The sequence below is a fragment of the Bufo gargarizans genome, chromosome 8 (genome assembly GCF_014858855.1).
Source record: "Bufo gargarizans isolate SCDJY-AF-19 chromosome 8, ASM1485885v1, whole genome shotgun sequence".
NCBI classification, from domain to species: Eukaryota; Metazoa; Chordata; class Amphibia; order Anura; family Bufonidae; genus Bufo; species Bufo gargarizans.
Genome location: NC_058087.1, coordinates 167,493,701 through 167,515,169, shown reverse-complemented (window position 1 = coordinate 167,515,169; position 21,469 = coordinate 167,493,701). Strand labels below are relative to the sequence as shown.

The window sequence follows — 21,469 nt, the reverse complement described above, 5'->3', positions numbered from 1 at the left end:
AAAATGTGCAGTTCTATGTCCATACAGATGAGTTGGGGCTCGGTGTTAGAAAACGGCCAAGATACACTGTAAGCACACCCTACGGAAAGGCCGTACAAGCGACACTTACTCTGTGACCGGGGAGGTTTGCTGGATTTCTTCTTCTTTATTTTCTACAGAAATAAAAAGTTGAAAATATTATTTTTAGATCTTTATTCCCATATTAGACGATATAATTGACGATGAGCTTTTTTTTTCCATTCTGCGCAAAAGTAAAAACTGAATATTGAGGTCACCGGGCTCGGTGCAAACCACCGGGATTTCTCTTTAGTCCCCGACATGTTCTCCCTACCTTATCTGTGTCCGATTCATAGGTAATGGCAGAGGCGGCGTCTTCTCCGAGCTCATGATACTGCAGGAGAGAAGAACAAGGATTAGAAAATCTCATCGATAAAATGTGTGAGGGCTGTTTCACACGAGCGGATCCCGCGCGCGTTATCCGCAGCGTGAACGAGATCCAAGCCGCGCTGTGGACAGCAGAGACCCGGAGCAGTAACATTACTGATAATGCTCCGTGCCTGTCTGTGACCTTATTACTACAAAATCACAGTGAGATAAAGTTGTCACCGTGATTTTGTAGTAAAAAGATCAGAGAGAGGCGCGGAGCGTTATCAATTATGTCAATGCTCCGGGTCTCTGCTGTCCGGTGCACAGCTTGGCTCTCATTCATGTTTATGTCGCGTCGCAGTATGTCGCAGTGCAACACCGTAGACTATCAATGTAAAAAATGTGACGCGTTATTTGTTGCAATGCAGATGCGGAGCATGTCGCCGTGTAGCTCTAGCCTAAAAGGGGCTGTCCACTTTTTTCTTAAATTTGACCCCCAGCCAGCGGAACCTGTGGAAAATTCTGTACTCAACCGCCCACCCCCCAAATCCCCGCTCCTGCTCCCTCCTTGCAGCGACCTCATTCACAGCATGGGAAGCAGTGATCACTTAGCCATCGCTCGTCCCTATACTGTCTAGTGGTTTGCTGGCAACAGTCAGACAGCGCGATCTGCCGCCGGCCGGCGCTGATTTGTAAGTATGCTTAAAAGAATTTGCCCATAAATGAGCAGAGCAATTTGAGCAATGAATGGAGAGACCCGTGGATCCATGTGAGGTACAGGGCTGGTTCTAGCTTTGTTAGGGCTCGTTCACACGACCGTGACGTTTTTTGCGGATCTGCAAAACACGGATGCTGCCCGTGTGCCTTCTGCAATTTGCGGAATGGAACAGGAGGCCTATTATAGAAATGCCTATTCTTGTCTGCAAAACGGACAAGAATAGGACAGGACTCAGAGTGCTGTCCGCATCTTTTGCGGACCCATTGAAATGAATGGTTCCGTATACGGACCATATGCGGAACGCAGAAAACGGCCCCTTCATGTGAACGAGCCCTTAGAAAGAGATACTCATGTACTATATGGTGTCTGATCAATCGTAAGATAACCCCTTTAAGGGTCCATTCAGACGTCCGCATGAATGGCACTCATCCGTTCAGCAATTTTGCGGAACGGTGCGGACCCGTTCATTTTCAATGGGACCGCGGACCGGAAGTGCGGATGCGGACAGCACACAGTGCGCTGTCCTCATTGGCACTTCCGGTCTGTGGCCCCGCAAAAAAATAGAACATGTCCTATTCTTGTCCACAGCCACGGACAAGAATAGGCATTTCTTTGTAAGGGCTGGGGATGTGCGGTGTCCGTGTTTTGCGGACCGCAAAACACTACGGACGTCTGAATGGACCCTAATTGTTGGAAACCAGGGCGCTTGTCAGTTATTTCATGCACACTACCGGATGTATTTGGCAGTTCGCAAATTGCACATCCACAAAATGCGAACACCATCTACTTTTTGCACACCTATTGACTTCAGTGGGTCCGTGATCCGCATTTTGTGGACATATTCAATTTTTTTGTGTAATGGACACAAGCATGCGGTAAGCGCACGGATCATCCACGTGTTTTCCACATCCATATCCAGATAGAATATGTCCACAAAATGCGGATCACGGCCCCACTGAAGTCAATGGGTGGGCAAAACATGCAGGCGACACATGGACCGCAGTATTACAGACACACATGTGTGCATGAGGCCTAGTCGGGTATGTTGGGTTTCCTAAATCCATTCTGCTGTAGAAATACCGCGGCACACAGTGGTATTTTGTCCTTTTTTTTGTGCCAGAATCTGCTCTTGCCGCTGATGTGCGCTTAGCCTAAGGATTCTCCACTAAGGAATTGCTGGAAGAGGAGCCGAATGAGTGAAATTCACACGAGGGTACAGATTTTAAATGCGAAGCATGCTAATATAGGGCTCATGCACACGACCGTATGTATTTGGAGGTCCGCAAAACACGGATCTGCAAAAAATACGGATGACGTCTGTGTGACATTCATATTGCACCATTGTAACAATGCCTATCCTTGTCCGAAAATAGACAAGGATAGGCATAGGCAAAAGAATAGGACATGTTCTATGTTTTTTTGCGGAACGGCCATGCGGACATGAACACGGAGTCATTTCCGTTTTTTTTGTGGACCTATTAAAGTAAATGGTTCCGTCTACGGGCCACAAAAAAAATAAAAATGGAACGGACACAGAAACAAAATACTGTTAGTGTGCATGAGCCCTTAGGCTGCGGATGTCAGCCTCCGCAATGCATAGAGCAGAATCTGCATCAAAACCGCGGCAAAATACACTCTGTGTGCACACACCCCTATGGTAGACTGGAAAGTCCTGTTTCGCTTTGATACTCGTTAGAAAAGAAGGACTAAAGAATAGCAGAAATGGTCCGACGTTGCGGCTGATCACTGACCACATCGTCCAGGTCTTCAGCTTCAGTCCCATTCTCACTGGACAGCCAAGACATTACTCCCTGCGCTCAGCTACTCCAAACACCGCAGCGCTGCAACAGAAAAAGAAGTCACGATAGTGTCACCTGAACAGTCACTGTCCACACGTCCTCTGTGGCCGTAGGTTCCTGACGGGGGAAGAGAAGCATATTGGCGGAGAGCTGTCATGGCGAAAGTGTGTACATTTGAAACCCTACTTGGATGGGACTCAACTCCTCTATAACATTACGTTGCACCATACAATGTAGGAGGGAGCCACCAGAGCGAGACCCCCTCCCCTCAATACTGAAAAGGAGTTGTCTTGATAGCGCACCCCCTTTAAAAAAGTCAGCAGGTTTGTACCTATGACACTGGCTGACCTGTTACAGGTGCGCTTGGCAGCTGAAGGCATCTGTGTTGGTCCCATGTTCATATGTGCCCGCATTGCTGAGAAAAATTATGTTTTACTATATGCAAATGAGCCTCTAGGAGCAACGGGGGCGTTACCGTTACACCTAGAGGCTCTGCTCTCTCTGCAACTGCCGCACCCTTTGCACTTTGATTGACAGGACCAGGCAGTGTAAAAGTTATTACACCTAATCCTGTCAATCAACGTGCAGAGGGCGGCAGGTGCAGAGAGAGCAGAGCCTGTAGGTGTAACGGCAACGCCCCTGTTCTTCCTAGAGGCTCATTTGCATATAATAAAACATCATTTTTCTCAGCAATGCGGGCACATATGGACATGGGACCAACACAGATGTCATCAGCTGCCAAGCGCACATGTAACAGGTCAGCCAGTGTCATAGGGACAGAACTGCTGACAGATCCCATTACATTGTACTTTACTGCAGCTGCCATTGTGGGGGTCCGCACCGCACATCGGATGGAATTCTGTGGAATTTGGTGCAGAATGAATTGCAGAAATGCTGCGCCTGGAGAGTTCAACGTCTGCATTGCAAAGGGTGATATCTGTGGCAGAAATCCGCAGCATACAGTAAGGCCTCTTGCACACAAACGTTTTGTTTCCCCCCGTTTCCGTTGCGGTTTTTTGCGTTCCGTATACGGAACCATTCATTTCAATGGATCCGCAAAAAAAAGGGAAAGCAATCCGTATGCCTTCCGTTTCCGTATTTCCGTTCAAAGATAGAACATGTCCTATTATTGTCCTGCATTCCGGACAAGCATAGCACTGTTCTATCAGGGGCCGGCTGTTCCGTTCCCCCCAAAAAAACTGAATGCACACGAACGTCATCCGTATTTTTTGGGGATCCATATTTTGCGGACCGCAAAATACTGAAAAAGCCATACGGTCGTGTGCAAGAGGCCTAAGACTTGCGGTGGATATAAATCTGCACCGTACGTCAAGTTGCGTGCAGATTTTATTGTGGAGACTTTCAGCAGCGCACGGATGAGAGTTTTTTTTTTTTAAATCTCATCCGCTTTCCCTGTGAGTTTTCCCACCAGTATCTTATACCTAAGGCTAGGGGCTACACGGCGACATGCTCCGCATCTGCATTGCAACAAATGTCGCGCCACATTTTTAACAATGATAGTCTACGGTGTTGCACTGCGACACGACAGTCGCAAAAAATCCATCCAAGATGGATGTTTATGCGACTGCCGCGTCGCAGTATGTCGCAGTGCAACACCGTAGACTATCATTGTAAAAAATGTGGCGCGACATTTGTTGCAATGCAGATGCGGAACATGTCGCCGTGTAGCCCTAGCCTTAAAGGGGCTGTCCACTTTTTTCTTAAATTTGACCCCCAGCCAGCGGAACCTGTGGAAAATTCTGTACTCAACGGCCCACCCCCCAAATCCCCCCGTCCTGCTCCCTCCATGACTCTCTTCACTCTGGACTTCCGGTCCCCATCTATCAGCTTCTGCACTGACGGGTCACGGGCACCGTTGCAATCAATTGACTGGCCTCAGCAATCACATGTCCCCAAGGGGGGGCGTGACCAAGCAGTGACGTGTGACTTGACGGGACACCTTACTGCTGAGGCCAGTCATTGGCGGCAGCAGTGCACGTGACCCCCTTCCATGCAGAAGCAGGAACCAGAACTTAGTGGTGGAAAGCAGGATGAATTGCGGGGGGCGGGGAGACCCTTGGTTTCTCTAACAGGGGGTCAATTTTGTTAAAATGGCGTCAATACGTAGTTTATTGTCCTGGATACCTGCTAAAAACAGGGGCAAGGTTAAATAACCCAAAGCGCGACGTGGTGTCTGCCTGTTCTTTACACCGTCCAGCGCTGCCGTATTCGCTTCACGCTCAACGGAAGGGTTCACCACCTGCGCCATATTCTATAAGCGTTCGGGGACATTTTCGGGAAACAAGAGCGGCTATTTAACAACTCAAGTTACAGAGGTAATACCTGTGTTATTGTTTATAGGTAGAAATGTCTGCAGCAAAAAATGTGTCAGTATGCAGTGCTGGACACTTGCATTATATTCCTACACATCTCACAGCCCCCCTTCATGGCCTCTCCTCACCTGCTCCCCCACAACGGGCTCTGATGGTCAGCTCTGGCTCCGGGTGTCTCATCGAGTCCTTAGCAACTGAAACCAAGGAGGGGCCAAAAGCATTTCCCCACAACCCGGAGCCATTTCTCTTAGCAGGGCGTCACTGACTCCTCGGGCGCCATATTTGATTTGGGCACCGGACCATTTTTGTAAACTATTGATAAAAGTAATTTCGCTAATTGAATTGGTTCACGTCTGTAACTATGGGACTCGAATTGCCATTTTTTATTTTATTTTTAAAGATGGTGCCTTTTCAACGGGACGCTTTTGGTTCCCAAATTCAAGATGGCCGCCGCTTTCCTGGCGGCTGCTGAGGTGACGTCATATCATCGCGACTTCCCGGAGCTCCAGCATGCTGCAGCAGCTGCAATAGTTTGGTAGCGTTTTTGTATTATATCTGGTCACTGGGCAGAGCGCACACTTGATGCTCTCCATGGTAAAGGGTGCAGTTGCCTATGGCAACCAGTCACACCCCAGTGCAGGTGGAGAGTAAAAGCAGTGATCTGATTGGTTGCTATGGGCAACTTCCCTCTCTCTCCCTGCACTAATATCTGCATGAGGCCACGGTGTATAGGGGGAAGCAATAAGATACCGCAGTGAAAGTCTATATAACCTGCCGTCTACTGTTGTAAATGCTTTGCTTGTCATGCTCTTCGGACCTATCATGCATTCTTCTTCTCTGTTCACATCCAACGCTAAGCTCGGTTTCCTGTTAGGAGAAAGCAGTGCATGATGGGAGATTAAAGCATATCAAGGGTTTGATAAGTCCGTCTCCTCCTGTACCTGGATCAGTGGGGGGGTCAGGTACACCTTAAATATCAATAACATGGGTAAGGCTCCATTCACACGTCCGCAAATGGATCCGCAAAAGCGGACCCGTTCATTCTCTATGGGGACGGAATGGATGCGGACAGCACACATTGTGCTATCCGCATTTGCGGAGCGCTGCCCTGATCTTCGGATCTGCAGCTCCGCAAAAGATAGAACATGTCCTATTCTTGTCCGCAGCTGCGGACAAGAATAGGCATTTCTATAGGGGTGCCGGGAGGGTGTGTTGCGGATCCGTAATACACCACGGACGTGTAAATGGACCCTAAAGGGGTTTTCTGACTTTTTTTAGTCTAATAAGGTCATCAGTATGTGATTGGTGACGGTCTGACACCCAGGGCCCCGCTGAATCGTCTGTTTGAGAAGGCAGTGGTGCTCCTAGTAGCATCGCGGCCTTCTCCCGCTCTCCGAGCACAGCGCCGTCCATTGTATAGCGGTTGCGTTTAGTATAGCAGCTCAGCTCCATTCACTTCTATGGAGCTGATCGGCGCCTAGGTCATGTGACCGATGAATGTGACATCACAGGGCCTAGGAAACGCTGTGAGAAGACTGCGGAGCTACTGCAAGCACTGGTGGCTTCTCAAACAGCTGATCGGCAGGGGTCCCTGGTGTCGGGGGCCACCCGCGATCAGATACTGATGACCTATCCAGAAGATTGGTCATCAATATAAAAAAGTTGGAAAACACCTTTAAAGGGGTGTTCTGGTTGTGAGACGTTCTCCCCTGTACACAGCGCTGTACACTGCTGTCTCCTGCAGAGATGGATGCTGCAGCAGTGCACATGTCCGACCTGCTGCTCTGTTCGTTTTGGGGGCCCCGAGGGGTACTTGGTCCCCATTCTTGTGGTCAGTGGGGGTCCCAGTGGTAGGACCCCTACCACCAATCTTATAGCTATGCCCTCTCCTATGTATAGGGCAGGCATACTCAAACTGCGGCCCTCCAACTGTTGCAAAACTACAACTCCCAGCAAGCCTACAGGTATCAGCCTACAGCAGGGCATTGTGGGAGTTGTAGTTTTACAACAGCTGGAGGGCCGCAGTTTGAGGATGCCTGATATAGGGGATACGTTTTAACAACTGGAATACCCCTTTAATGGAGTGTGATATGCTTTGTGCAGGGAATGTGGGGGCAGTGCATGACACAGAGGTTCTCTATTTGGTATGTATTGAACCTGTGTCATGCTCCGCCCCCTTTAAAGAGATTCTCCAGGCTTTTTTAAATTGATGGCCTTTCCTTAGACAACATCAGATGGATGGGGGTCTGACACCCGTCACCCCCGCTGGTTCACTGCGGTAGCTGAGCACACAGCATAGTGTTAGTTCACGTTTTAGTGGACGGCGCTGGTGGCTGTAGTGTTCAAGTGAATGGGAGCAGCGCTGCAGTAACCACAATGTCCACCGCGCTGTGTACTACAGAACAGCTGATCGTAGGGGCGCCGGGAGTCGGACCCCCACACATGGGCAGCGTCCTCTCCATTGCTATGAGACTTCTAAAATTTTCAGAGTTGAACGGAGGGTTGGCCGCACATGCACAATGTCCTCTCTGTTCTGAGAATAGCTAAGTGAATGTAGAGGACACCGGACATGGTCTCCATTCACAGCGGGGGCCTGTTCTTGACAGAGGAGCGGGTCCCAAAGGTGCAGTGCACACCTATCAGATATCAATGAATGATCCTAAGGATAGGCCATCAATATAAGAATTCTGGAGATCCCCTTTAAGCCCTAGGCATTACACAGTGTGTCAGTTTTGCCCAGAGTGTTCCCTTAGGCTTGGTCTACACAATGACATTTGTCGCGCGACACATAGGGCACAACTACACTGCAACGTGTGTCGCACGACAATTTTTATAATGGTAGTCTATGGTGTCGCACTGCGACATGCGACGCAACAGTCACAGAAAAATCCATCTTGAATGGGTCGTTTGCGCCTGTCGGGTCACAGTGCGACATCATAGACTACCATTATAAAAATTGTCGCGCGACAAATGTCGTCGTGTAGACCTAGCCTTAAACTGACTATAGATATTAAAGGGGTTATTCAACCCCTATAATGACCCTCCCAGTGCCCGGCCCCCTCATATAGGTTATACTTACCTTGCTTCTGGCACCCGTGCCGCTCCTGATGCCCGTACGGCCGCCACTGCATCTCTGGCCCGGGCATTGGGGGGGGGGGGGTCATTATAGGGCTTGGATAACCCCTTTAAAGTTGCTACAATTTTCGGTGACACCTATCAGGCTGAGCTGGATGTTCCCTCGATGGGAGACATAGCAATCGGACTGGTTGACTCTTTAACTGACCGGTTTCCTCATCTATATCTGGTAGCCGCTAATCGTATTCCCTTTGGAGTACCGCACACTGATGGACGTACACCGGTACATGCCAAAATATGCATTTGGTTGTGGCGGCCGTATGCCACTAGTGCTGACCTAACAGAATATGTTGTGTCTCCTGCAGGAGTGACTATGGACGCGGAGTGCTCCCAGCTGCTGCCTCATGTCTGCGGAGTCCTGGTGGACAACAGGCAGCTGATGACAGACGACTCCATCTATGAGAAACTGCTGGACTGGTTTAAGGACCTGCTCGGGACAGGTAACGTGCACCTCTTCATGGCTGTGTTCAGACTGCGCGCTCAGGACATGCGTTGTCACCTTGCAGTGTCATTCGTTCTCGTCACTTGTAATTATTTTATGATGCAAAGGTTTGAGAGCTTTCTCACGGTGCCCGTACACCGGCAAGTACATGGATTCTGTCCGGTTCCCCTTTTACAGAGAAAAACTGAAGCGATCCGCTGAATTTCTGATCACTGCAGGAGAAATGTAGTATTCCATGATGCCCCTTTAAATTAAAGGGGTTGTCCCATCTGGACATGTATGGCATACAGATAGGATAGGTACGGATTCCACCTTTAGGACCTGCTATTAGTGTTGAGCGAACTTGTGTTTTAAGTTCGGCGTCTAAAGTTCGGCTTCCGGTTAGCGGAGAATCCCGATATGGATTCCATCTGTCTCAAGAACGGGCCCCATGCTGCCTATGCGCGGCATCCTCTCCATTCACTGCTGTGGAACTTCGAAAAATCATTAACTATTTTCGGGAGCCCCATAGCGCTAAATGGAGAGGACACCGCGCACGTGCGGCCACCCCTCCGTTCACTAAAGTGGGACTTCTGAAAATTTCCCATAGCAGTAATCGGCGAGGATGCTGCACATGCGCAGCGTGTTCTCCATACGTGGCAGTGATTTTTTTTCCTGATTTTGGAGTGGGACAAAGAGGTGGGACCCTCATCTATTGATCTGCTGTAAATGTCCAGGTGAGAATACCCCTTTAACGCCTGAGCGTGTAATACATACCAGAGCATGAACCCCCCGATGCATCCGCTATCTGTCCTGGCCGTGAACTATCACTATCTCATGTCCAATGCCCTAATGGCATCTTAATAGGGCAATGCATGTTGGATACACTGCACGTTTTCCGGCACGGAGTTGCAGGCGTAAAATCAACAGCGTATCACATTGCCAGCAAAATGGATGAGATTTTATAAAATCTCATTCGTACCGTGTGGAAAAGAAATCTGCAGGCGGAAATTTTGCAGCTTTTTAGTTCACAGCACGTCAATTTATACTGCAGATCGCCGCCGCAGATTTCACTTTTTGCAATGCATGGGTTAATATCCGCAGGCAACACAAAATCAAAAAATCCACTGCAGAAAGTTTCACTCGTGTGAACGTACCCTTAGGCTAGGGCTACACTGCGACTTTTTGTAGCGTGACTGATATTGAAGTACAGCTGCGGTCCAAATGAATGGATTCAGTTGAATGCAATCTTCTGGACTGCGGCCGTCGTTCAATAGTTATCAATCAGCAGCGCTACAAAGAAAGTCGCAGTGTAGCCCAGGCCTTAAAGGGGTTATCCAACCCCTATGATGCCCCCCCCAAAATGCCTGGTCCCCTCATACTGGTTATACTTAGCCCCCTACCCGGCACCCACGCCGCTCCTGATGCCCGCACGGCCGCCGATGCATCTCCCTGTCGCGCGGATCAATAGCATCGCAGGGTGACTCTAGGGAGGCTCGTCCTCACCGAGGCCTGCTATTGGTCGACCACCACCCCACCCCCATTGCCGGATATTTTGATCCGCGCGACAGGGAGATGCAGCGGCGACCGTGCTGACATCAGGAGCGACACAGGGGAGCGGGGTAAGTATGACCAGTATGAGGGCCCTGGGCATTTTGGGGGGGCATTTTAGGGGTTGGAGAACTACTTGCTGCTTTTCCTGCTGAGGTTTTCAAGTGACGGCAGGAGATGCAGCATCGGAAAGTGCGATCTGATCGCCGAGTCAACTACACATTGCCCAGAGTTGTTCCTACAGAGTTCCTGGAGATGCTGCTTCGCCATTGAGCGCAGCTCTGGTCTTGTCCTAATCCCGGAGCCACTTGCTAACTAGCTTAGTTGCCCCAGTGCCGTAGTAATACAGGGTTATCGGCCTCTTTGATGATACCTTTGCCGAGCATTATTATATTTGATAACCATTCACATCCCATGTCTTCCTGTAGAGCAGGGGTCAGCAACCTACAGCACTCTAGCTGTGGTGAAAGTACTACTCCCAGCATGCTACATTCACATTCTGTTGGAGTCCTGAGAACAGCCAAGCGTGTATGCTGGGAGTTGTAGTTTCATTGCAGCTGCATTAGAGGGAGCCACATGCATCTGTTGGCCATTGTCTATGGCTCCCTGGCTATTGTGTGTCAGCACATAGCATGGCACCCCCAGTTAGTAGAGGTGTACGAAGCAGATCGCAGACAGTTGGCTCCTGGGTCAGTAGATACCACTAGTACTCGGTTGTAAAGTCTTTGGCTATATCTTTTATTAGCAGTTTTTTTGCAGCTCATTTACCTGATTCACAGATTTTTTTAAAGGGCATCTGTCAGCAGTTTTGTACCTATGACACTGGGTAACCTGTTCCATGAGCACTTGGCAGCTGAAGACATCTGTGTTGGTCCCATGTTCATATGTGCCCGCATTGCTGAGAAAAATTATGTTTTATTATATGCAAATGAGCCTCTAGGAGCAACGGGGGCGTTGCCGTTACACCTAGAGGATCTGCCCTTTCTGCAACTGTCGCGTCCTTTGCACTTTGATAGACAGGGCCAGGTGTGATGATGTTTTCACTGCCTGGTCCTGTCAATCAATGTGCAGAAGGTGTCGGCTGTTGCAGAGAGAGCGGAGCCTCTAGGTGTAATGGTAACGCCCCTGTTGATCCTAGATGTGCATTTGCATATATAAAGCATAATTTTTCTCAGCAATGTGGGCACATATGAACACGGGGCCAACACAGATGCCTTTAGCTGCCAAGGGCACATGTAACAGGTCAGACAGTGTCATAGGCACAAAACTGCTGACAGCTTCCCTTCAATATCACTTTCTATTATGTTTTAGGTTTATTCTTTCTCTTCTAGTTTCCGCTGAGGGGCTCTTGAATGAGAATCCATGTATTCCAGGACTCTTCCAGCAGGTGCTGAGTATAGACGAGGCAGACCACAGCCTCCTCACTTTTTCTATGAGACTGGCTGGAGAGTTGGCGGCTCAAGAAGGAGGGTTCAAGTATCTGATGGTGAGTGAAGATGTTTACCCGACCAGTCATCTTCAAAGAAATAGGGGATCAATCTCTTAGTTAAAGGGCATCTGTCAGCAGTTTTGTACCTATGACACTGGCTGACCTGTTACATGTGCCCTTGGCAGCTGAAGGCATCTGTGTTGGTCCCATGTTCATATGTGCCCGCATTGCTGAGAAAAATGATGTTTTAACATATGCAAATGAGCCTCTAGGAGCAACGGGGGCGTTACCATTACACCTAGAGGCTCTGCTCCCTCTGCAACTGCTGCGCCCTCTCCAGTTTGATTGACAAGGTCAGGCAGTGAAAACATCATAACACCTGACCCTGTCAATCAAAGTGGAGGCGGCAGTTGCAGAGAGAGCAGAGCATCTAGGAGTAATGGTAACGCCCCCGTTGCTCCTAGAGGCTTATTTGCCCATGTTAAAACAGGACAGCCAATTTCATAGGGTACAAATCTTCTGACAGATGCCCTTTTAACTAGGAAGTATTTGGTACAGTACATATAGGGAGACGGCCATACAGGGGTGCGTTATACCTAAGAAAGATTTCACTGGTGGGATCCTTCCTTTTTGTTTCCATGCAGGCCTTCATGTCGACCCCCTTGCAGCCCGTACTTGCCGTATTTTTTATTTCTAACTCTCTTCCTTGTTTAACAGTCTGAAAACACTATACAGGACATGTTTGGAGAATGGATCTACACCAATGAGACGTGGAAGGATGCGTCCATTAGGAGAGCGTGGATCCAGGGCCTGCTCAGTATGGTACAGCACCAGGAAGCATTGCACTTTCTGCTTACAGGAGGTAGGGGGCAGTATATGGCGCTACCTTACAAGGTTGCTGGGTTTTCAGGAAACATTTGATCGTTTGAACGAGGAGAGAGAAGCGCTTGCATATCACACTCTCTCTCCTTGCTGCAGGAGACCGTAGCGAGACAGGCTTATAGACTTTCTATTGCGTCCGTCTCGCTTCCTCTTCTGCAGGGAGGAGAGAGAGTGTGATATGCAAACATTTCTATCAGCTTGTTCTAAGGATCGTGGGGGTCCCAGGGCATGGACCCCCACTGATGAAAACTTTTGACATATCAAAAGTTTTGTGAACACTCAGTGACCCTTCAATTCGTATGTAAATCCTGTGTAACTTGCTGTTAGGATGATGCATTTTGAGCTGCTGACACCAATAATTGGACCTCTTGCCTCTCCAGACAATTCTGGAGGATCTTTTCTTAGAACTCTGTACTTTTCCTCTGTTACTCCTTATGGAAATACAGTGAGTGCAGAATTATTAGGCAAATGAGTATTTTGACCACATCATCCTCTTTATGCATGTTGTCTTACTCCAAGCTGTATAGGCTCGAAAGCCTACTACCAATTAAGCATATTAGGTGATGTGCATCTCTGTAATGAGAAGGGGTGTGGTCTAATGACATCAACAGCCCTATATCAGGTGTGCATAATTATTAGGCAACTTCCTTTCCTTTGGCAAAATGGGTCAAAAGAAGGACTTGACAGGCTCAGAAAAGTCAAAAATAGTGAGATATCTTGCAGAGGGATGCAGCACTCTTAAAATTGCAAAGCTTCTGAAGCGTGATCATCGAACAATCAAGCGTTTCATTCAAAATAGTCAACAGGGTCGCAAGAAGCGTGTGGAAAAACCAAGGCGCAAAATAACTGCCCATGAACTGAGAAAAGTCAAGCGTGCAGCTGCCAAGATGCCACTTGCCACCAGTTTGGCCATATTTCAGAGCTGCAACATCACTGGAGTGCCCAAAAGCACAAGGTGTGCAATACTCAGAGACATGGCCAAGGTAAGAAAGGCTGAAAGACGACCACCACTGAACAAGACACACAAGCTGAAACGTCAAGACTGGGCCAAGAAATATCTCAAGACTGATTTTTCTAAGGTTTTATGGACTGATGAAATGAGAGTGAGTCTTGATGGGCCAGATGGATGGGCCCGTGGCTCCAGTCCGACTCAGATGCCAGCAAGGTGGAGGTGGAGTACTGGTTTGGGCTGGTATCATCAAAGATGAGCTTGTGGGGCCTTTTCGGGTTGAGGATGGAGTCAAGCTCAACTCCCAGTCCTACTGCCAGTTTCTGGAAGACACCTTCTTCAAGCAGTGGTACAGGAAGAAGTCTGCATCCTTCAAGAAAAACATGATTTTCATGCAGGACAATGCTCCATCACACGCGTCCAAGTACTCCACAGCGTGGCTGGCAAGAAAGGGTATAAAAGAAGAAAATCTAATGACATGGCCTCCTTGTTCACCTGATCTGAACCCCATTGAGAACCTGTGGTCCATCATCAAATGTGAGATTTACAAGGAGGGAAAACAGTACACCTCTCTGAACAGTGTCTGGGAGGCTGTGGTTGCTGCTGCACGCAATGTTGATGGTGAACAGATCAAAACACTGACAGAATCCATGGATGGCAGGCTTTTGAGTGTCCTTGCAAAGAAAGGTGGCTATATTGGTCACTGATTTGTTTTTGTTTTGTTTTTGAATGTCAGAAATGTATATTTGTGAATGTTGAGATGTTATATTGGTTTCACTGGTAAAAATAAATAATTTAAATGGGTATATATTTGTTTTTTGTTAAGTTGCCTAATAATTATGCACAGTAATAGTCACCTGCACACACAGATATCCCCCTAAAATAGCTAAAACTAAAAACAAACTAAAAACTACTTCCAAAAATATTCATCTTTGATATTAATGAGTTTTTTGGGTTCATTGAGAACATGGTTGTTGTTCAATAATAAAATTAATCCTCAAAAATACAACTTGCCTAATAATTCTGCACTCCCTGTACATGAATAAATTGACAGCTGGGCGTTACCATTCCCCTTGCCGATCGGTTGTGTCCTTATACAGTCTGAAACAGTCAGCCCTGATTGGACAGTGTGAACATGTGTAGGGACGTGCCGCATTGAGAAGGGAAAAGGTAACATCTATCTGTCTAACAGAGAAGAGTTCCCGTTTGGGCTAAAATTGCATTAGAACAACCACACAGGTTAAAGAGGAGCTGTCACTTCTGACATGTCTGTTTTAGTAAGTCACTGTATGCCACATTATATGACCATTCTAGACCATCTAGTCTTATGACTCTATGTTGTGCCATTTCTGTATTATTCTTGCTAGAAGTTTATAAATAAAGGTCCAACTGGGTGTTACCAGATGGGGATGTGTCCCTGCACAGTCTAACATTGGCAACACTGATCGGATAGGGTCAAACTGTGCAGAGACCCCCCCCCCCCAACTGATAACACCCAGAATAAGAAAGGAATGACATCATACAATCATAAGAATAGATGCTCCAGAATTATTACACGGGGAATGCAAGTAGTTACTGTTTTAATGTGAATTTGAAGAGTTGAGAATAAATAGGCTTACACAGGCTAAGTGCTAAAAAATATTTACTAAGTGTGATTAAATGTACAGTGCCTTGCAAAAGTATTTACCCCCTTGACTTTTTTTGTGTTTTGGTGCCTCACAACCTGGAATTTAACATGGATTGTTTGAGGATTTGCATAATTTCATTTACAGAACATTCCCACAACTTTGATGTTTTTTTATTTTTATTGTGAAGCAAACAACAAATAGGACAAAATAACAGAAAAAGTCAATGTGCATAACTATTCACTATCTTTTGCAGCAATCACAGCTCCAAGTCGCTTTGGATAAGTCTCTATGAGAAGTTGCCACATCTTACCACTGAGATTATTGTCCATTCCTCCTTGCAAAGCTGCTCCAGCTCCTTCAGGTTGGATGGTTTGCGCTTGTGAACAGCAATCTTTAAGTCTGACCACGGATTTTCTATTGGATTGAGATCTGGGCTGTGACTCGGCCATTCCAACACATTTACATGTTTCCCCTTAAACCAGTCAAGTGTTGCTTTAGCAGTGTGTTTGGGGTCATTGTCCTGCTGGAAGGTGAACCTCCGTCCTAGCCTCAGATCACGGACAGAGTGGGACAGGTTTTGCTCAAGTATATCCTGTATTTAGCACCATCCATCTTTCCCTCAACTCTGACCAGTTTCCCAGTCCCATCCCCCCAGTATGATGCTGCCACCACCATGTCTCACTGTGGGGATGGTGTTCTTTGGGTGATGTGATGTGTTGGATTTGCTCCAGATATAGCGTTCTCTTTGATGGCCGAAAAGTAAAATTTTAGTCTCCTCAGACCAGAGCACCTTCCTCTATACATTTTGGGAGTCTCCCACACGCCTTTTTGCAAACTCAAAACGCGCCTTTTTGTTTTTAGCTGAAAGTAATGGCTTTCTTCCGGCCACTCTGCAATAAAGCCCAACTCTATGGAGCGTACGGCTTATTGTCGTCCTATGTACAGATCCTCCAGTCTCTGCTGTGGAACTCTGCAGCTCCTCCAGGGTTACCTTAGGTCTCTGTGCTGCCTCTCTGATTAATGCTGTCCTTGCCCGGTCCGTGAGTTTTGGTGGGCGGCCGTCTCTTGGCAGGTTTGTTGTTGTGCCATGTTCTTTCCATTTGGTTATGATAGATTTGATGGTGCTCCTGGGGATCAGCAAAGATTTGGATATTTTTTTATAACCTAACCCTGACTTGTACTTCTCAACAACATTGTCCCTTACTTGTTTGGAGAGTTCCTTGGTCTTCATGGCAGTGTTCGGTTAGTGATGCCTCTTGCTCTGGGGCCTTTCAAAAAAGGTGTGTATATGTAATGACAGATCATGTGACACTTAGATTGCACACAGGTGACATAATTTCACTAATTATGTGACTTCTGAAGGTAATTGGTTGCACCAGAGCTTTTTATGGGCTTCCTAACAAAGGGGGGGAATACATACGCACATGGCAATTTTCTGTTTTCTATTTCTAAACAATAGTTTTATTTATACATTTTTCTCATTTCACTTCACCAATTTAGACTATTGTGTTCTGATCCATCACAAAAAATTCAGATTAACAAAACATTGAACTTAAAGGGCTTCTGTCACCCCACTAAAGTCTTTATTATTTTTTGGGGTACTTATAATCCCTATACTGCGATATATCAATACATAATGTTATTAATCATTTTGGTTCAGTAGATAATGCAAAAAACAGACTTTTATCATATGCAAATTACCTGTCTACCAGCAAGTAGGGCGGCTACACCGTATAGGTCTTCAGTCGGCGTAGGCGCACTGAGGGGAGGACGCTCGCTCGGCCGCTCGCTCGGCCGCTCCATCCTCAATGCGCCTGCGCCGATGACAGTCACATCTACACCCGGCGCAGGCGCATTGAGGATGGAGCGGCCGAGCGAGCGGCCTCCCCTCGGTGCGCCTGCGCCGACTGAAGACCGGTACGGCGCAGGCGCCTGATTTTGAATGCAGACAGGGCCAGCAGAGAACGAGCGCGTTCGCTGGCCCTGTCAATCAACATGAGGAGGGGGCGTCTTTATGAGAGGAGGATGCGGCTGCTACCAGCAAGTAGCCGCCCTACTTGCTGGTAGACAGGTAATTTGCATATGATAAAAGTCAATTTTTTGCATTATCTACTGAACCAAAATGATTAATAACATTATGTATTTATATATCGCAGTATAGGGATTATATGTACCCCCCCAAAAAAAAGCCCTTTAAGGCTGTAATGTAACAAATCACGAAAAAAGTCAAGGGGGTGAATACTTTTGCAAGGTACTGTATATAAGGTAAAACAGACAAATCACATACAGAATAGTAAAGGTAAATAATAATCACCTGGCCTACACCATGTGGGTAGCTCCACTGAGAACATCATCCAGGTAGGATGTTGGTCACTATCTCTCACCGTAGTGTGGTGACGAGAGGTTCCCCATTGTGTGTTGCAGACCAGGTGATGGATTATTATTTACCTTTACTATTCTATATATGATTTGTCTGTTTACCTCATCTTTATATTTAATTACACTTAGTAAATATTTTTACCACTTAGCCTGTTTAAGCCTATTTATTCTCAAATCTTTTGAATTCATGTTAAAACAGTTACTAAAACAGACATCCAGGAGATGTAACAGGTGCTCTGTACTCACGGGTTCCTTTTAAGAGAGTTGTCTCGTGAAGATAGCCCCTTCCAATATTCTTTATTAGGGCATATGGACGTCATGGAGGACAGGGGCTTGTATTAGCTGGAGCGGAGTGCCAGTAACAGATTGTGACTTGCTGTGGTGGGTTGGCCCATCCACCTATAATATGTTCCACCATTTATTTGAAAGAATGGCAAGCATGCATTACTGTATTTCTGCTTTATCAGCTGAATGCTACAGATAACATTTTTTTCTTTCTGTCTCCCTTAGGAATAATAGAGAGAATGTTAAACCTGCTGATGGACTCCAGCTTGTTTGTAGCATCTGCCGTCAATGACCTTGTGGCCCATGTTTTTCTCAGTGTTTGTGAAGCTGACAGGACAGACAGAAATCAGCCATGTATCTGATCTGCCGGATACGGCCCTGAGGATCCTTGGTTACTTAGAGAAGCTACTGACCTCTGGGGATTCCCAGTCAGTCACACAGTCACTAAAGCTCCTGACCGCCATCTTCAGAGGCTGCACTAACACAATGGCTGAGGTTCTCTGGCCACGAATAGCAGAGCTGGTAACTTCTCTTCTGAGGCAGAAGCCTGTTCATGCTGCTCCTCATCTAGAAGAACTGTTGCTTGTGCTGACCAGGTAAATAAAATATAACGATGAGGTGCTTAAAGGCTAAGTACGCCTTCTGGGCCATTTTTTTATGATTGCATTTTACTCATTTTAGGCTGAAAATCATTTTCTCATCCGTCTCATTGGGGGACACAGGCCTTGACCATGGGTATAGCTGTTGCCGCTAGGAGGTGGACACTAAGCACACAGTGTAAGCTCCTCCCTCTTCAGCTATATCCCTTCCTGCAGGGACCAAGCTAATCAGTTTTAGCTTAGTGTGTGTAGGAGGCAAACCTTCCTGAGCAACTCCACGGCGGTGGCGTACATCAATCACCAGGGCGGCACCCAGAGCCCAGCAGTCATGGCGGAGACTGCGCTGATTCTCAGCTGGGCGGAGAAACATGTTTCGGCACTGTCGGCAGTTCACATACCCGGCGTCGACAACTGGATCGCGGACTTCCTCAGCTGGGTGAGTCTTGATCCCGGCGAGTGGGCTCTTCACCCGCAGGTTTTTCAGGCCATCTGCGAGAGGTGGGGTCAGCCGAATGTGGATCTCATGGCCTTATGCTTCAACAACAAGGTCGAGGACTTTGTCGTGCGGTCCAGGGACCCCATGGCCCTAGCATGCGACGCGCTGGTGATGCCGGGGAGTCGGTTCACGTTTCCTTACGTGTTTCCGCCTCTTCCTCTCATTCCGCATCTTCTCTGTTTGAGCCTTTGCAGCAGGTGTTGCTGCTCTTCCTGTCTTATAAGGTTGCATTTTTTGGTTGCAATTACTTCTATCGTAGAGTGTCGGAACTAGCGGCTCTGTCATTTCGGTCGCCATTCCTGATCCTCCATTAGGATAAGGTGGTCCTTCGCCCTATGCAGTCCTTCTTGCCGAAGGTGGTGTTGACAGTCCATCTAAATGAGGAGATTATTCTTCCTTCATTTTGTCTGGACCCTTCTCATCCTCGAGAACAGTCGCTCCATACTCTGGATCTGGTGCGTGCAGTGCGTATCTATCTGTCCCAGACGGCATTCTTTCAGACAGACTGATTTCCTTTTCGTGATTCCAGAGGAGCCGAGATGAGGGCTGGCAGCCTCAAAGACTTCCATTTCCAGATGGATTTGTTTGGCTATTGTGGAAGCGTACCGTGTTAAGGACCGGGCTCCACCCTTCCGGGTGACTGCTCATTCGGCTCAGGCAGTGGGGGCCTCTTGGGCGGTGCATCACGGTCGTCTTTGCATACTTTTTCTAAGTTTTACAGAGTGCACACCTTTGCGTCTGCTGACGCTTCTTTGGGGTGTAGAGTTTTGCCGACAGCGGTTCTCTGATTGGCAGGGGGGTTGAAGTTAAGCCCACCCTCAGGGACTGCTCTGGAACGTCCCATGGTCAAGGCCTGTGTCCCCCAATGAGATGGATGAGAAAACTAGATTTTTGTACTCGCCGTAAAATCTGTTTCTCTTCCGTTCATTGGGGGACACAGCTCCCACCCAGTTTTTTGTGTGGTTTTGGGTTTGCACATAATGTTATTTTCATATGTCTGGCTTCTGCTGCTTTTGCACTAAACTGATTAGCTTGGTCCCTGCAGGAAGGGATATAGCTGAAGAGGGAGGAGCTTACACTTTGTGTGCTTAGTGTCCGCCTCCTAGCGGCAACAGCTATACCCATGGTCAATTGGTCTTTATTAAAAATGTTCAGCCGTCTCTGTAGAGCTCTTATCTCTGACCTCATCAATAGTTCAATTCTTATGAAACTGATAAGAATATGGCTTAAAAAGGTGTTTATGAGGTCAGGAGATCAAAAATAAGAGCTACACATGAGCCCTCAGCTGATGGGTTTTTAATCTAATTGCAGTGTCACTCCATTTTTCATCTTAGATGAGTTTTAAAGTTTAGAATTAACCCCCCCCCCCCCAATGGCTGGTAAAAAAAAAAAACTCCTTTGTTGAGCTATGTACACCTTCTGGAGCAATTTTTTATGATTGCATTTTACTCATTTTGGGCTAAATTATTTTTTTTCTATTGGTCTTTATTAAAAATTTTGACCCGTTCTGTCACAAAGGGTTAACTATTTGTCTAGCTGTGTGAAGCGCACTTTCACGTTTGCTTTGTGATCTAATAAACCTCATCTTTAAATTACTAAATGGGTCATAAACACTTATTTAAGCCACTTTCCTATCAGTTGGATAAGAATTGAGCTTAAATGAGTGTTTGAGTTCAGGAGATCAGAGATAAGGAGTCTGTCAGCTCCCTGCCTGACACGAAACAGTAAAAATACAGAGCCTGCTACTAGAGAATCTCAAGGCTGTACAGAGAAAGAGGCTCAACATTTTTAATAAAGACACATTGAAAAAATGATTTTTAGCTCAAAATGAGTACAATGCAATAATAAATAAAAAAAACTAATGCCCCTAAAAGTGTACATAGCCTTTAAAGGCAGGGTTACACATGGCCCAGGGACCACTTTTTGTCTGAATGCTCACAATATTATTTCTTGGTTTAGATTTCCGGTTCTGTGTAGTCCTGAGCACGATCTATGGATGGTCATGAAAGAGGCCTTGAAAAGTTTAAATCCATTCCAGGCAGGTTCCCTGGCCTATGGCATTTTGAAGTCTAAGTCCTGGTAGGCACAACTTCCACTTATTTCATTAAATCACTATTATCCATCACAAATCTGATGTGAATTTTGGAAACTGAAGGTTTAAAGGGGTTGTCTGGCCTAGTTACAAAATATCCTTCCCTTTTGTGTATACAGCTCCTATGCAGGCTTATCATGTATTTCCTACTTCTTCCTCTCGTATTCCTATTCCTTCCTATTTAGTGCTAACCACTATTTAGTGCTAAGCACACAGTCCAGACCACTGAGAGAATTGTGGAGGACAGGGGGAGCATGCTACACAGAGAACACCCACTAAGGCTCTGCTCCTCCAAGTGCACTGGAGGCGGGACTTCACTGGGCAGTGCTCTATGCATTGAGCTGATTCACAGCCCCTCCTCTGTGCTCTGAGTGACAGCTGTAGTGATCTCCTGGTTGTATGCTACA

The 21,469-nt window shown here is 47.0% G+C and overlaps 2 protein-coding genes across 2 annotated transcripts in view; one reads left to right on the top strand and one right to left on the bottom strand.

The window, feature by feature from the left end:
- IQCE (IQ motif containing E) overlaps positions 1-5,436 on the bottom strand; it is a 31,603-nt gene extending 26,167 nt beyond the window's left edge. The window contains 4 exon segments of the mRNA XM_044303839.1: positions 110-152; positions 332-391; positions 2,836-2,925; positions 5,345-5,436. Coding sequence (XP_044159774.1) covers positions 110-152; positions 332-391; positions 2,836-2,889 — 157 coding nt within the window. The 5' untranslated portion in view covers positions 2,890-2,925; positions 5,345-5,436.
- A 268-nt stretch (positions 5,437-5,704) lies between these two features.
- The window catches only part of BRAT1 (BRCA1 associated ATM activator 1), a 28,129-nt gene continuing 12,364 nt past the window's right edge, over positions 5,705-21,469 (top strand). Inside the window, 7 exon segments of the mRNA XM_044303753.1 lie at positions 5,705-5,751; positions 8,657-8,791; positions 11,655-11,809; positions 12,470-12,614; positions 18,101-18,189; positions 18,191-18,471; positions 20,930-21,049. Coding sequence (XP_044159688.1) covers positions 8,665-8,791; positions 11,655-11,809; positions 12,470-12,614; positions 18,101-18,189; positions 18,191-18,471; positions 20,930-21,049 — 917 coding nt within the window. The 5' untranslated portion in view covers positions 5,705-5,751; positions 8,657-8,664.